The following is an 18,128-nucleotide window of genomic DNA, read 5'->3' on the forward strand; positions in this document are numbered from 1 at the left end:
AAATGCAATAAGCCACGAATGAAAGTTTTCTGCTTTTATTTAGCCAATGTTTCTGTCTCGGTGCAGCCAGCCGGCATGATCTTGAGATTCGAGAGTAGGAGGGCATTATTTCGTCAAGGGTTCCAATAATCAGAAAAAACATTTCAACATAGCTAAAAACTTGACTACGAATATCGTTTTGCTCTAATGGTTGAAAGGAACTACATCAGGCTTATTAGCTTACATGAACCTGAGGGAGAGGAATGAATAGTTTCGAAATTCCGTATTCAATAACCCCCGGAGTATAGGGAACAACGATATCTCGTCAATACTTTTGAAGTGTCGTAAGTGACAGTAAAGGACTCTTAAGGCCATGTTTTTTCGATGGATATAGGCTGAGGCTGCATAAGCTGGACATGCTCACAACAGGTGGATAAGCTTATCGTCCACTTGTTCGGCACAGTACAGCACGACAATATCTGTCGCCTGATGGCAACGGGTAGTAGCATCACCCACTTGTCCAGCTATAACCATACTACTGAAGGTGTTGTTTGTTCGATGTCAAGGGAATTTCCGTTGACATCGAGCGGTGTCTATCAGTAGCAGTTCTGACAAAGAAGTCGTCATAATAGTGGCCGCATTATTGAATGTAGAAGAAAATAGTCACAAAAAATAAGGATGTGGGCCCAACTCATTAATCAAAAGAGGGCAACTCTGGGAGAGTTTCATCATCTTTTCAACGACCTGAAAGAAGACGGGAAGAAAATTTTCCAGTATTTCCGAATGACTCCAGGTAAATTTTCAGAACTTCTGGATATTCTAAAGCCAGCCTTAACAAGCAACTCAAATTTTCCTCGTCGTAGGTACCGTCTGACGCCGTGCTGTCAACTGATATAATAGCAAAACAGAGAGACAGAAACTTCCCAGGTACGTTTGGACAAGTTGATGCTGGCAGGCGCTGGCCGGCGACGCGCTCACTTGGCCAGTCTTTCACAGCACGTACCGTCATTTGCCGGACAGGATCGGAGAGCGGACGCTCTTGGCTTTGCCATACCGGACTAGTGGGCGGTTGTCCATTCATTTTCATTGTTTCAATCCTATCCGTATTTTGACGGGACGGGACTTGCTGTGCTGTGCCGTACAAGTGGGCGACAAGCTTTAGAGTCTCAGGTGCCTCGAGGCAGAGCCTGCACCTGATGCCAGGAACCTCTATATCCATCACGCGACTGCGGTAGACTAAGATGTTGAAGATACCATTCCGGCAGGCCATGATGAACTCCTCAGTTTTTTACTTTAGCCCACTCTGCATGAGAAAAGCGAAGGTCTGATGCTTTGATAGGCCGACGTATTCAATGCTATTGAATATGTCATGCATCTGCTTCCCCTTGTGTTGTCTCAGAAGTGAGGTGATCTCTGCGACTTTTTTGGTAAACGGGTTCCAACTCGGTGACAGAGTTGTGATCACCTCGTTCAGGGTCGAAATAATTTCCAACCAAGTTCATCAGCAGCTCGGGGTGCTTACTTGAAGAGAAAAGATCCAATTCCTGATCTCATTATTATTATTGTTATTATTACTTAGTTCTTCAAAATGATTCAATGCGACAAGCAAACATGTACAGAAATAAATGCCTATTGATACATAGAAGATGCGTACGTTTCACAAACATTCAACGGGTCTTAACAAGTTTGAACCTTTAGCGCATATGTTCTTATGATTTTTTTTCTCATAATGGACCTTCAAAAGTATTAGCATGCTGTTAAGAAATTACTTGTTTAATTTAGCGTATTCAGGAGAATAGTACAGAAATTGATGGTTTGAAGGCAAAGAAACTTTCAATCAATTCAATGTTATTTCAGCTATTTGGTAAAATACATACTTAAGTCCGTATTCGCCGTTTTTTCTGTAAAGCGAAGCTTGCATAAGCCTGCCGTCTCCAACAGGAGAGCCCCCCGTAGGGGGGCTCTCCAGTTGGTGACGAATCTGAAGTCACCCCTAACCAGTATGCCGGCTGAATCATGTAACAAACACATGACATCACCGCGAAATAATGCAGTCGGCAACCGCCGGTAAAACTCTAGTTGAGTACCGAACGGACTACAGATTTCTAGAAAGAACCGTTACATTATATAAGCCCGGCTTCCCGACCCAAGAGGGCAGTTCAGAAAGTGAATCGAGCGGCTAAACAAGAAATTCAAATAGTGGAAATAAATTAAGCGTTAGTTGCTAAGTGTTGTAAATAAATTAGTTTGTGATTAGTGAAATATTGTTGGAAATAAATTAATTTAAGACAGTTAATTATTTAATTTGTTAGGTTCGTTTTATGTTGTAGATGAGAAATAAGAAAGGATTTTTAAATATTCCAACTGGGGCGCCAGCCGCAGGGAAAAAAGGTGTATTCATAAAATAAAGTTACCTTTTCATCACCGTTTCTCCATGCCGGTATAATTTCGGAGGCTGAGAGGAATATTTTTTTTAAATATTTCAACTGGGGCGCCAGAAGCGGGGGAAAAAGGAGCGTCCATAAAACAAAATTATCTTTTTGTTCCTCCATGCTCTTAAATTTCCGGTGGGGGAATTTAAATTCAGTATCAGTATTGCACCCGTGCAGAGCCGGGCGGACCGCTAGTAATATAAAAGCAGAATATATATGTCGGTTTTTCCAGATCGAAGCTTCAAGTTTGTATTGTAAATGAATCGAATTTCAAAATCTGAAAAAAACTTATGAGTGGATAATAAATACATTAGCTGCAGGAATGTTGCACCATGTTACTTAAACCCTATCTGTTATAGTAAACAAATGTATTGGAATAGGTTACTGTCTCAAATTGGTAAATATCGTAAATAATAAACCTATTTTCAAACCAATTATAGTCCTATTACTTAGGTCTCTATAATAGAAAAAATACTTGTAGTTATTGAAAGACAGTCTGTTTGAATGTATAAAAAGATCCCAACGGAACAGGCCAGTTTTTGTTACTGTCTCCAAAAATGTTCTTCCAAAAGAAGGGAATTATTCACGTTTCAATAAATAGGAGAGTCATCGACAAAAAAATATTAATCTTTTGTGTTCCTCAACAAGCTGCTCGAGGAAGCTATTGAATAGCGAAAATAAAGAATTAGTATGTAATGTTAGTGATAAGATTGCAAGTACATTTATAGAAATGCATCTTTCCTGTTCGTATTTTGGATATTTATTGAAATCGGATACATCATCTGAAGTATTTTTCTCTCTTTTCAGATTTTAGAAACAAATTTTAATGAAACGACCTCAAATAATGCCCCAGCGCAAAAATGAAACGAAAATAATCACGTGAAATCAGAAAAAAAAAACACCAAGCAAGATGCCTCGCACGATCCGCCGAGCTTCCGATAGTCCGAGGAGTTACAAGCCTCTCCCGTCGAACTCCACCCCCGACATGACTATCGTCAAGAGCGAGATGAAATCGGAGTTCACCCCCAGTCCGCACCTCTTGGACCACGGCTACGGGGCCACACCGGTGAACCAGATGATATCATCCACTATTCCAGTTCAAGCCCCTCCCGTGAAACGGAAGCTAAACCTGGAGTCGCAGCACTTCGTCGTTCCGGCTGTAGTGCCCATGAACCACGAGTTCAAGCCTCCACAGCCGAAGAAGCCGCGGAGGCAAACGCCCGTGAAGAAGAACACCAGGTACGACACGTCTCTCAGTCTGCTGACGAAGAAGTTCTCCGAGCTGCTGGAGAAGTCGCCCAATGGCGTGGTAGACCTGAACAGGGCCTCGCAAGAGCTGAACGTGCAGAAGAGGAGGATATACGATATCACGAACGTACTGGAGGGCATCGGCATCTTAGAGAAGAAGTCGAAAAACAATATCCAGTGGAAAGGGGGCCAAAGCGAGAATAGCAACTTCGCAGCGCTGACCAAGCACATGCAGAATTTGGATAATGTAGAGAATACGTTGGATAGGTTAATAAGTTCGGCGGAGAGCGAGTTGAGGAAGTTGAATAACGATAGGTATGTTGGTCGACGCAAGGTAAGTTACCTTACTAAATTTTTCGAGATAGATATGTAGATAGGTAGGTACAAAGCGACTGGCTCTATTCAACCCAGTTCATCGTCTTCCAAATAAACAGGGTATGCTGGATCTTTCGAGATTCCGTGTCTATTCGTATGATGATTCAGACGAATATGATCTGGATTTTTCCAGAAGTGTTATCTCTTTTTTGCAGTTCAGGTATTAGTGTTTTCGAAAACTCATAGCGATGTCAATGGCGGAGTTTGGTTCTGATTCTGGTTGCAGCATCCTCTAAGCAGTTATATTGCCTTTCAGGTCAGTGTTGCCAGGAATACAGACCAGAGACAATGTTTCAAGTCTCACTATTGGCAATCCACTACCGACTTGAACGCTCATGAGAGCTTGGTGCTTCCAAAGTCGCTTGGTTACTTGAGAATATTTTTATTGATTCATATGCAAGGTTGGTTTATCTCTTCAGATAAATCGATGGCGTTTAATCACGCCTGAAATAAGGTCGCATCTCTCAGGCAGGTTGAAATTTTCTCTTCGTCTGTGACTGTATGTATACACTTCTAGACTGATGAAGGGGCGCAAAGATCGTTTGGAATTACAGTGCGATGATACTTAGGTATTTCACAATTCATTTTTGAAGGTTCATTCAAAACAATAAACTTTGCGGTTAGACACGAATTTGGTGGAACGGGAAAAAATGTTACCCCACACCTGACACCATTGTATTGAATATAGAAATCAGGACTATTAGACAGTAGAGAAGTACAATTTACTGATAAAACTTGCTGGATTTTTACTGCACCACAAGAAGCAAGCCGTAAAATAATTTTGAAGATATCTCAGAAAGTATCAGTGGCCCTACTTTTTGGTTTATTATGGAATTTTCTGCGAAAAGATTCAATAATTTTTGTCGAAGAAATCAGTTTCTCAATCATTCGGCGTATATATCGTATCATTATGAATAAAAAGACAAATGCATCGATTTTTTAAGTAAAAGTTGCAGAATGATAATGATTTGAAATATTTTCAGCAATATATGAACGGTTTTAGTCAACATCTGTTTCCAAGATCAGAAATCGGCTATTCCTAAACATTATCTGTCTTAAGGAATGGCAGGAGTGGTAGCAAAACATGTCTGACGTAGGCATCTTGAAAATAAATGCATTGGTGAAAAATCAGGTGATAGAGCTGGCTACCCCATTAGACTGCTTTGCCGATTCAATGCTTGAGAAAACATTCGTCCAGAAACCTTTTCATTAAAACATCGAAATGTCAGGGTAATTTTTTTGCAACATGGAAAATCTGAGATAGTTACAAGAATGTGTGAATCCTATGATTGCTCAAATTTTTCAAGGCGTCGGAGCTTCAACGTGAGAAAAATAGTTTTTTGTATATCACTGACATTACACAAAGAGGGATTCATTCGGCTTCCTTAAAACTTTTCAGGACTTGACGAGTTTTTCAGTTCTGGATTAGCAGAACGAAGAGTTTGACAAGAGTTTTCTTCATAATTTTTAGTTTTTCTCATTGTTTGATAAAATAAAAAAGTTATTATTAATTCTGTATGAAACTGTATTGAACTTGAGTTGAATGCTATTATCAATTATTTAAAAAATCTTTACAAAATTCTTTGAATTCCTTTCTTGAGTTTCAATTGATAATAATATTTGTGATTTGCTATAGAATTATATTGCACTGAAAAGGGAAAATTCCTTTAAGCGTATATATAGGTGGCATCATCAGTGTTTTATCAAATCCATGCAATAACTTTGAAAGGTTCATTGGTTAGGAATATCAATGTTTATCTCATTGAATTTTCACACTTCAAACTAACGTATTTACAATTTTGCTGGCTTTCGAGTGGGGTTGAAGAATTACCACAGACATCGCCTATGGTTAAGCTTCTGTTATCCGGAATCTTAATTCTCGTTTTCGGCCGTGGCTAAGACGCCGTCATACGGGATTTTAACCGTCGCGGCGATCCCGACCGTGGCTAATATACCGTCTTCAGGTCATTTTATCACCGCCTCTGATCGTGGTCTTCACGCAGGTACGGTTACGTGACATACCAAGACTTGAGGTCGATAAGTGGCTTCAAACAGAAAACGGTGATGGCAATCAAGGCCCCCCCCAACACGCAGCTATCCGTCCCCGCCGACGAGCACCAGGAGACGAAGTACAACATCCAGATGAGGAGCGAAGCGGGCGAGATTGAGGTATTCCTGTGTCCGGAGAACCCGCCGCCCGTCAAGCCGAAACCGGTGCCGCCGATGGACCTGCTCCTTAGGGACATCAAGCTGAGCCCCGGGCTCTTCGACCTCACCACCCCGCCAGTGCCTCAGTTGGATAGTCCAACGCATAAACCTATTTCATCACAGGTGAGTTTTGACAGTATATTTACAGTTTTTTTTTCGGAACTTTATATTTGCTTCCAGTTCTCAACCTTATTTCTCAGAACTGAGCTACATTTGAATAGTATTGCCTACTTCTCCTATATAAGTTCATAGTTCTCTACTTATGTCAAAATTGTTAAACAGATATCGATCCTTTTTTCAGGCATACGTCGATTGTTTTCCGTATACAACCTTTTTTCCGTATGCGTCGACCTTTTTCCGTAGACCGACATTTTTTTTCTCGACAAACGTCGACTTTTTCGACATACGTCGACCTTTTTTTTTGTATACGTCGACCTTTTCCCATATAGGTCGACCTTTTATTACATACGTCGATCTTTTATTACATACGTCGAATTGTTTTCACATACGACCGTTTTCTACATACATTAAAAAGGTTTCTTAGCACTTCGACATTTTTTCAAGAATTTCGATTTTTTTCTAGACTCACTTCTTCCAAAGCTTCGACTTTTTCCAAGAATTTTTCAGATTTTTAACTTTTTTAAAGATCTTGCGCCATTGTTCTGACGTTCCTTACTTTTTTCAGGGCTTCAACTTTCAATGAATCAACTTCTCAAAAGATTTCGACATTCTTTCGAAGGATCGAAATCTGATTCTTTTTGCAAGACCTGAATCCTTCTCACTAGATCCCAATCCTTCTTTCAAGATACCTACTTATCTTTCAATATCGACATCTCGAATTCTACAAAAATAATGAAACTTGGTCTTGAAATGAACTCAGTATTCCCATGCAGAATAGATCTTTTCAATGTCTCTTCCTGTGTATTAATGCTGAGAGATTAAAGTTCTGTTTATCCTTTCGAAGTAGTTTTTCATTAACCTTTGAAATGGAAACGCAGAAAACATTTTTGTATTTTTTTTTTCAATACAATTTGAAACTGAAACTTTCCATAATGAAACCCTCTCGAAATGTGTTGAGAATTCAATTATCTAATGTATATCGATTCACACAGGATATGAAATTGTTAATCATTAATTTTGAACGGAAAAAAGTTTGAAGATCATAATTTTCAACCCTTACATTCCACTTCCGAGATCTGTCTACCTGACAGTTCATACTTTTTTTTAAGAACAAAACACAAGCACTAGAGAAAAATCCTCAAGGCGCTTCAAGAGCAGTGCCTGTGCGAAAGTAGCGATTCACATTGGATTAGAATAGCTGGAGATTAAATTCATTTGGAAAAACGATCTCAGGAAGAGTTCTTAAACAGTTCGGTTCGGAGATATTTACCTTTTTGGAGAATATCGATGCCTGGGTTTTTGTGACATTGAATTGAACCTGGTTACTTTCACCCCAATTCAAAATCACTTCTAGATCCTCATTGAGATATGCAACCTCCTGCTGCCGATAAAGATGTGCATCCGTAGCCGATGTCCTAGAATCCAAATGGAATGACGAGACAATCGTGCTGTCGTCAACAAAGTGGATTCTTGTTTTCTTCCAATAAGTCGGTGATATACAATAAAAGGAGGGTTGGAGACAATATGGATCCCTGGGTAACACCAGCGTTGTTGTTGAAAGAATTCGAGAGATATCCATCAACGGCCACTTGCAGAGAACGCCAAGCAGTAGCCACAGTAGAATAATATAACCAGTAGGCGCTCTTACCACGTGATCCGCCCGAGTTGCCGGGGACGCGTTCAGTGCTGTAGTATCGAAGGATTCGACGGTACCACGGGCATCGGATTAGTTACAACAAACGGTCGAAAATTGATATTGTTTTTATTTTATTAGCTGTTGTCATTATTGTTTTTAGTTTTTGTAGTACGGAATAAGTAACTTACTATTAAATCTTCTATAATATCCTTACATTTTGTTTTTATATGAGCGCACGTCTATGGTAAAAGAACGAAATTGGCTCGACATTTCGTTTCACTTTGTGAATTTATGAATGAAAGTAGTGGGAGTTGACTTACTGGTTGATTTTTACTGTGCCATAGCATTGAAGATTGGCAAACAAACCCTCATGTCACACACCGGGAAAGGCCTTAGAAATATCAAGCGCAACAGCCCTATACACCGCCGTATTCACCCTTAATAAAAGAGATATAAACACCTGACCTACGGTCAGGTGAAGTTGCTGGATTCCATCCATCAACTTCCTTGATAGCCTGGACCATCGAAAAAGGGTTGGAGATTTGTCTCTCTTCTATAGATACTTTCAAGGGAAGTGTTCAAGTATCTTGGCACATTTGACAAGAGCGGAACATATCAGAAATACGCGACGTACTGTGGCTGTTCATCGTTTTGAGGTTCAACTCAGAATACCTCGAACTTCACTTTTTCATCCGGAGAACTGCATTTATGTGGAATCGCTATTGTCGCACAGGCAACGCTTTTAGAATGCCTTAAAGATGTTCCTGTAGTGCTTGTTTTTTGTCCTTAAGCATCAGAAAAACAAATGAATACTCGACTACAACGAAATATGTATGAAGTTTGAAGGTATTCAAGTAATTGATGGTAACGATTTTTCATGAAAAACCACGTGAATAATAATAGTAATAATTGGTTTTATTGATAAGTTCATACATAAGTAATCAGTACATACATAGCTCTTATCAAATATCATTATCCAATTAAAATCGGCCAAAGATAGTAAAAACTATCAACTTATTCCACGTCAATCAGTTTTTCTATTCAACGGTTCTGCTCACCTCAAAATGTTACACAAGCTTCTTTTTTTTTTCTGTGTCATAATTCGAAATTTTTCAGTTTGTTTCGGAAGAGCAGTCGTCATCAAAGTCAACCACTCCTATGTGGGTGTGGCTTGTTAATTTTCGGTTGGATTTTTTACTCCGTTAGTTGCGTTAGATCACTGCACAATTACCTCAATTTACCGCGTGCCATATTCGAGATTGATTTAATTTACAGGGACGATTGTAGAAAACGATTTTCTGGAAATTATTCTTGATCCTTCATTCGATTAAGTTTTAGTTAAGTAATCACAAAATCATTGAATAGAGCTGGCCGATACTTGATGAAAATCTATATTAAAACTAATTATTACAGCTCATTGTATAGTTTTTACTATAAAGGGTTTTACAAAAGCCGCGACACGTGTTTCGCTATACAATAGATTCCTCAAATTTACGCTTGAGTATAGTCGAAGTAACCGATATAGTAATCTTCAAGCTATCGGCGAACTCAAGGGCCAAAAAACCAATACAAAAGAATAATGCCGCTACGAATTAGTCCACGTGGACTGAAGAATTGGCGGTTCGTATTGGATAATTTTTACTAACCGAGTTTTATGATTGACTGAAGAGTCATAAAATTAGATTTGAAGTCATGTTACGGTGACCAATATAATGTGAGGATGGTTAGAAGAGTCGTGTTTTCAATGTTCAGTTCAGGAATTGAGTGTTGAAATTCGATATTGGTAAAGTTATAATTACTTAAAATTTTTGTTATTTGTTTAAAATGTGGCGTCCTTGGACAAGTACTAATAGTAATAACGAGTGTGATAACAACGCAGACTTTTTCCTGGGTAGTGATTCCAATAGCGCTGGTGAACAATGCGAAAAAGAGATACCAGTGAATAAGATTCAGATGCATTTGAATATTGTATGTATGCATGCATGTATGCATGAATGCATTTGAATATGTATATAAGAATCTACATATCAAGTTTGGTTTCGAGGGAAAAAACTATTACAAGCAACATCAGATTTGACCGAAATTCCTTTCTCAACTGTACGTAAAATAGTCAAAAACAATCCTTATGAACGCAAGACGCGATTTGATGCGGGATTACCAAAACCTTCAGATGTGTAGGTATCTAATAAAATCATTAAAAAAACAATATACGACTGTTACAAAAGCAATGAGATTCCTAGAATTGAAATCATAAAGAAGAAATTGAATACTTCCGGCCATAACGTGATAAAACTCTTGAGAATTGGATAAAGAAATTAGGATTTAGATTTAAAATAATAAACAAACGTCAAGCAGTTATGGAAAGCTTAAGAATAGTGGAATTGCGTAACAAATACTTAGAACAGATAACTACATATAGACAAGAACAACGGCAAATTTTCTATTTGGACGGAACTTGGTATGACACTCACGACACAGTTACGAAAGGGTGGACTGATGGTTCGAGAAAGTGTACGCCTAATATGTCTGCAAAAAAAGGATTGCGACTAATCATTGTGCATTGCGGAGGAAGTAAAGGATGGGTTCTGAATTCTTTGAAATTATGTGGAAAAAACTTGAGGACTGCAATGTTGACTATCATAAGAACATGGAAGCTAATATTTTTGAGGATTGGTTTGAAAACAGATTGATCCCAAATTTGGATGCGAATAGTGTAATAGTTCTTGACAACGATTCCTATCATTCGCGGCAGCTCATCAAAGTACCGAATAAAAATTCGAGGAAAGATGAAATACCAAGTTTTTTGATGGATAACAATTTGTATTTTGAAGATAACTATACCAAAAACCAACTACTTAAAGTTTTACAGACAAAAACATTTGAAAAAGTGTATGCCCTTGAGAGTACTGCTGAAAAGTATGGACACATCATATTGAGACTTCCCCCCTATTTTTGGGTTTTCAATCCCATCGAGTTGATTTGAGGAAAATTGAAACAAAGCATCAGGGGTAAAAATTATTTTCCAAAATTTGATAATTTGATAGAGCTAGTTAAAGAAGAAGTATCTAATATTACCGAAGAAGACTGGCAGAAAAGGATTATAAAAGTTATTTTAGTTGAAAAAGACTATATGGAGATTGGACACTTCCATATCAATGGTGATAGTGAAATGACAGTGACAGTGAAACGGAGAATATGGAAGAGGAATTATCAGAAGCTTTCGAAGAAAGTTAGTGAAGTGTTTTTGAAGCGATCGATTGTATATATACTGCTGAACCCACGAAACCAAAAAAAAAACATAACTACTCACAGTCGCTGAAATTTATTATATATATGTGAGTGGGTCTATTCGACCCTCCACCGGAACCCGTGAGGGTTTATTGTGGTTCACACCTATTCAAGTGCGAGTAAGAAGTATTCAGAAGTATTCTCAATCATCACTCTGTTATTTGAATCCCTACTTTCCCACTCGTCTATATAAACGAAATATTGAAATATTTAAATAAATAAATAGATAAGTACTTTTTGATCATTCCCATATTGATTTCAATTTAAGAGCCACCGGTAGACAGCTGTTTCAGCCTATTTTGCATCGTCAGTACCGGGCAGGCGGTCCTCGATTGAAGACAAAATGAGAAAAACCAAGAAAGTACTTGATAAAAATAGCTGCGTAAACGCAAGCGAAACATAAGTGGAACCACCAATATGAATATGGGAATGATCAAAAAGTACTTATCTATTTATTTTTTGATTTTCATGGAATTATTTTTCAGCAGCTTGACTACATTAACCTTTCTAGATTTTATATATGTATATATATATATATATATATATATATATATATATATATATATATATATATATATAAATATATATATAAACAGAAGGTAATATCGGACATAGCACTCATGAAAGTGGCAAACCATAGACACGTGTTTCGGGCTTTTGGCCCATCATCAGTATGGTGCAGCCAAGTGTAAGGATGGGCAACACTTGGTTACCAAAAGATAGAAATACAAATGCACGGAGCCACCAACAGGAGCCAACCGCACATTTGTGGTTTCAGTTGATAGATCTCGTGTTCACAAGAAAACTATCAAAATCACCACGGAGGCAGCTATAGCTACCTGCGTGACATCCGGGTCCAGGAAATTATACAAATATGAAAGTTATTGAGTGTCTTGATATAGAAACAGAAGTTAATATCGGACATAGTTATTGTGATTGTTATATAATCAGAAATGATTATTGAATAACAAAATTAGTTAGCTTCCTAACTATTTTATTAAAAGGGAACTGCTGGAAGGTAGGAGGCACTATATCGTTTACTTGAACTATAACTTTTAATTTTCCCATTGCTTGAAAATGACTGTAACAGTTGCGAGTGGCACATCCTGCCCGAACTACTGCAAGTACATGTCACCAGCTCTGGCATTGCATACACCAGCATTTCCTAGTATTTGTGCCTCTAAATCAAACACAAGTGCATCAGTACCAACATGATGTTCAGCGGTAGGCAACTAATGCACCGGCGATGACAACTGAACTATTCTAGACAAGTGCTGTCGCGCCGTTTAATTTTATCTTCCAGATGCCAATGTGATGGGTTGTTTATTTGTCAAGTGGCAGATTTGATAGAATAATATATGGGGGGTGTGGAGAAGCTCGCGGGCCATTTCCGTGTGAAAGTCTCTGTGTTGTCGAAGTTTCTCTTTAGTCCTTCCAATGTTCTAAAACGGCGTTCTATGAAAAATATATACAGTGCATTTCTTTAATGTCCCCCCCTTTATTTTTTGAACGGGTCAACTCAAAAAAATTGAAATTTGGGAAAATGAAATTAATGCATGAATACTTTATTTTGAAGTGAAATTGACAGATTAAACTTTCAAGATGGCGACTGGGGCGCCATCTGGAAAAAAAATTAAAGGAAAGGGGGTCTTGTGACACATCTTTTTGAAGATCCTGATGAGTACTTCACAACCCTAGAATATGAAGTCAATATCTCCACCTACTACAAAATGGCAGAAGATTCAATAATTTCCTGAAGACAAACACATTAATATCGATATTTCTAGAAATATTCCTTTTTATCTGTCATATGGCAATTCCAATAACCTAATAAGGTTTGTTAAGTTATTTTTTGTTTATAAAAACGACAAAAAATGTCAGTATGACAATGAACGTCATTGTTCAGTTAGAATGTTCTCATTTAGTTTTCGGTTTTACTAGTAGAAAGGTACCACATCAACAATCCCTAAAATGGTTCATTCTTGTCGATTGGAAGAAAAAATTTAAGCGGTTTTTATTTACGGTGCGACGCGTAACTTTCACGAGACCGAAAGGATTTTTAATGAACGTTTTCCGAATCGTCCTATATGTAGAAAATATTTGAGGGAACTTGTATCCAAATTCACAACTACCGGTAGTGTACATAACAAAAAGCTCCCAAGTCATCTGTTCCGGAAGAACAGCAAGTGCAAATAATTGGTTAGATGGTAGTCTACTTATTCCGTCGCAATGTTTGTGAGGTGTCTCCTTCTACTGTGTGGTGACTTTTGAAGTGGAATAGGTATCATCCATACAAAATTAAAATGATACACCAATTAACTGAAGATGACCCTGATCGAAAAACAGAATTCTGCGAAATCATGACGGAAACCATTGCAAGGCATCCTACCTATTTCCACAATAATTGTTTCAGTGGTGAATGCACATTTTTTCAAAGGGCAATGTTCACAGACAAAATTGCCGTTATTGGAATGACACCAACCCTCACGTTTTTCGGGAATCACATACCCAATATCTAGAAAAAATTAACGTTTGGGCAGGAATACTGGGAAACCATTTTGTAGGATCTCTATTTATTGATCAAAATTCAACAGGGGAACTGTATTTGAATATGCTGGAAACTACTGTTGACCCTCTCATCACTGAAATCGTCGAAGCGAATCCTAATGAATTAGATATGGATATTTTATTCCAACAAGATGGATAACCACTATATTACTCCAGACAAGTAAGTAACTATTTGTATACTACTTTTCCTGGTCGTTGAATTGGCCGTCGAGGTCCTACAGAATGGCCAGCCCGCTCGCCAGATTTTACACCTTTGGACTTTTTTTATGGGGCTCTTTGAAACAAAAGGTGTACGAAACTGAACCTGCTTCAATATTGGATATACGGCAGAGAATAATAAATATTTTTAGAGATATTGACGTTACTGTGTTCGAAAATGTTCGGCGTGAAATACTGGATAGGCTGTTCATATGTCAAGAAGTTCAAGGCAATCATTTCGAGCATCTTCTGAACTGACCTCAAGCTTATTACCTCATATTATGTAATTTAATGTCAATGTATTCAGGCAATTATTAAAAGTTCCGCCATTTTGTAGTAGTTGAAGATATTGACATTATATTCTAGGATTGTGTTACAATAGATGTCACAATATCCTCTTTTCCATTTAATTTTTTTCCCAGATGGCACCCAGTCGCCATTTTGCAAGTTTCATCTGTCAATTTCACTTCAAAATAAAGTATTCATGCATTAATTTCATTATCTCAAATTTCAATTTTTTGAGTTGACCCATTCAAAAAATAAAAGGGGGGCATTGAGGAAATGTACTGTAGAAGTAGGTTTCTCATGGGATATGTATGCTTCATTTTTGATGGATATGATTGAAAAAGCTGTCGTATAGTGACAAAGTGTTACTTGATACGACATGATATCATAAGTTTAAGATCTCTACTTCAGGCAATCATTTCAAATAAATCTCTATCCTTGTTTATTCATTTAAAAAAACACATTAATATGGTAGGCTTTGTAGTCAAAACGTATTGTTGATGGCCTTTTGATTTTTTGCCTAGTACCATCGAAACTGAAGTGGCAGAAAAAATTTTGCCCAAGACCTAATTTTCAGTTCCTTTCAATCTATCTGCTTGGACTAGTCGGTCCCTACTGTGTGTTAATACGTCTGATTTAAAGGCGAAATAAACCAGGGGTCAAACGTTTCAAGTCAATATTTTTCATTTTATAACTTTTCAAATTACATATCGTCAGTGTTAAATTCGTTTTTTATAAACATTGTATGAAAAATTATTTAAATATACCAAGTGATTGAAATTAACTAACAATAACAACCGAGTGAACAAAATTACCCGAAAGCAACACTATTTAATTTCCGTAGAAGATCTTTTTTGTTTCCTGTAATTTTAATAATACCTGTATGTTATGTCTGCGATGTTTTGTGTTTTCCTTAATGTATATGAAGTTTCGAAATACAATAACCGAATATAGAGTTATAATTTTTGGAAGTTTCATCAGATTCACTAGAGCTTATAGCCCATGACTTTTGCTCATCGTTAAGCCACCGCATTCCTTCAAATTACTCCTTTAAGGCACCCATTTTCAGTCGATGGATGACATAAAAGAGAATTCACTTTGAGTAGTGATGTCAATTTCGAAAACTACGTTCAAGAAATGTTTTGATGATTGGGTTGTTCGTTAGCTAAAGTGTACTATTTCGGAATGGGCCGACTTTGAAAGCGATATACCTAATCAATTTGGAAGAATAATACGTATTTTGAGTTTTGTTGACCAATTCCCGGTAATTTTTTGGTATGGTAGTATGTTATAATAAACTCTGCATTTTGATTTGATTCTTGTATTATTCTGATTGTTCAAATTGCCTTACCCAGTCTACTGTACATGTTATAAAATGTATACACCCACAACCTGACGATTGATCGTTCATTAAGATTTGAATTCATAGTTTCCAAGGGTAAAGATTCTGTTTTTGTTCATTCAATCAGCTCATTTGACATAAAACAAGATCTTTTTTTTAGATTATATTCGAGCTTTGTTGGGAACATTCGAATTCGCCTGATGTTTTTTCTGTATATATAATAGTTTTGAAATTCAGACGGGTGTGGCATTTGGCGCCCCTCCTATCAATTTCATTATTTCCCTACGATAAACGGAAGTTGATTTGATCAGTCTGTTTTCGATAAACCATACATATTTAAATTTTGCAAAGGATGACCACATTAACTAAAACCAACTAATTCACGGCATTTTTCCAGTTTTGCCGAAGCTTGTCCTTTTCTAAAGACTCCTTCGATCCCGGTCCAAGCACGAGCCAGTCACACAGCCATCCGCGACAAGAGCCGTTCGGCAGCGGTCAACCTTCAGCGCCTCAGCAACATCAGCACCAACAGCAAAACACGGCAAGCAACCAGCTGGACTTGTTGCAACTCTCACCACTGAACATGGGCTACTTAACCTCCAATGGCAATACGAGCGGAGGAGACCCCTCCGCGGCAGTGAAGCCCGAGATGCCTCTCATTCACGAAGGTGAAGGACTGGGTCCAATGGTTGGACGTTTTAATTTTAATACACAGACTGAACATAGTAACTTAGGTGAGTGCTTGTTTTTTTTTGTTTTTGGAGTCAGGTGTGGGTTTTAAAGAATACGTATTTTTGTGGAACTAGATTTTTTTGAATGATATTTGATCAAATGATTTGACCAACAATAATGATATTTAGGCATCAACAAACTGCTAGTCCTCCTAGATCTCATTTACACTACTTATATGCAGTTATCAATAAATAAATAATTCGAATTGCTAGCCTTGTGAAATAGTTTTCAAATTCAGAAACAAAAATTGCATTGTAATTTGTTTGTCTGCAGAAAAAGTAATTTTTGTAAAACAATTAAATATATTTTGAGTGAAATTGGTTCAACAAAAAGAGGCAGGAAAAGAATATTTCAAGCAGATCAATGATATGTTTTATTTATTCTTTCAAATTTACTTATGTATTTAACATTCCTGTTTACTTCCCCTTTTCATTACTGCATGTTGTAGGTCCCTGCACCCATAGAATTATTGATGCTGGTTCTTGTTAGGAGAGGCCACACAGTCAATGTATAGAAGATGTTTTATTTTATGTTCCAAAGAATCTGTTTTCGTTTTAGACATACAGACATTTTTTACAAAATTTAGTTATTGTTTCATTTCCAATCCAAAATTATAGTGAAAATATTGTATTATTGTTGTTCCACGTCCATATTACCCATTCAGGATTAATCACACACTTCACTTGAAAACTATATTGAAATCTTGAAAACAGGGCTCATTTACAACTATTAGCCAGTTCCCCTGGCTAATACCACGACCGTTGTGGTATTAGCCAGGGGAATTGAGACTGGCCTGAACGAATTATTCTTTTAGATAATTTGATTTACAGCCAGTCTTCAAGTATGCTTTTTACTATATGTGAAAACTTCTTTTTCCATATTTTTTATGAATCTTTGTTTGTAACTCCTATTTAAGATTAACTAAAGAGCTACTCACTTGCTAAACATGTAGGGTTAATACGATGAATTGTATGAGTGGTAAACCAGATAATTTTAAACAGCAGTAAGCTATGAATTTAAAGTTAGGATGTTAACAATATGTTTCAATGAATTGGATAACTTTTTTCCAAGATCAATATATACAATTTAACAACAAAAACTACGGTGAATAAAAAATGTGTTGGAGTGTGGCTTTCATGAAAAATATGGGGAATTAATCTATACTCATTGTTGTGGTTTATCATATAGCCTGTCTGATTTGAAATTCTAATTCAACAATATGTGTTTGAGTGAAAATTTGAGAACATTTATTCCAAAGACTTTCAAATGAAGTGAGGGTAATCGTTTTGGTAACAAACATGAAGAGAATGAGTTCAAAAACACAACCTTGAGACACTCCCTATCAAGTTCTGAACCTAATCAACAGCATTGGATTAGATTTGAGGGTGAAACACCTAAGGTACTGTTTGCGACCTGGTGTTCACTTTGTTTTTAGATTGCAAAGCTGTGTTGGATTTGTAGTTATTCAAAACAGTATGAAAAAGCCTAAAATTTTTGTTGTTTTTACAAGTTGCACCTTGATTAATTCAAATTGGCGTTTGAGAATATGTAATTATGCACTTTTTTTAGGCATATCAGGAGACATTTCAAATATCAACTCACTGTTATTTTGACGTCAGTAATTTTATCATTCTAATGATACACGCTTTCTAATCTATCTTCTCATCTGTAAAAGTTGCTAACTTGTACATATTTGTAAGTAGCCTATTGCTTTGTC

The 18,128-nt window shown here is 37.2% G+C and overlaps 1 protein-coding gene across 3 annotated transcripts in view; it reads left to right on the forward strand.

Annotated features, from left to right (window-relative positions):
• The window catches only part of LOC111517714 (uncharacterized), a 69,178-nt gene that overhangs the window by 29,786 nt on the left and 21,264 nt on the right, over positions 1-18,128 (forward strand). For 2 of the 3 annotated variants that reach the window (XM_023173960.2, XM_023173959.2), the window contains exons 2-4: positions 3,219-3,974; positions 6,038-6,365; positions 16,077-16,413. In XM_023173960.2, coding sequence (XP_023029728.1) covers positions 3,322-3,974; positions 6,038-6,365; positions 16,077-16,413 — 1,318 coding nt within the window. In that variant the 5' untranslated portion in view covers positions 3,219-3,321. Of the gene's footprint in view, positions 1-3,218; positions 3,975-6,037; positions 6,366-16,076; positions 16,414-16,859; positions 16,997-18,128 lie in introns of those variants that run through there. The other variant, XM_023173961.2, reaches the window with a different exon arrangement.

This window comes from Leptinotarsa decemlineata, unplaced genomic scaffold, assembly GCF_025532065.1.
Source record: "Leptinotarsa decemlineata unplaced genomic scaffold, Ldec_3_MD MMD2_tig00000882_RagTag_RagTag, whole genome shotgun sequence".
Taxonomy (NCBI): Eukaryota; Metazoa; Arthropoda; class Insecta; order Coleoptera; family Chrysomelidae; genus Leptinotarsa; species Leptinotarsa decemlineata.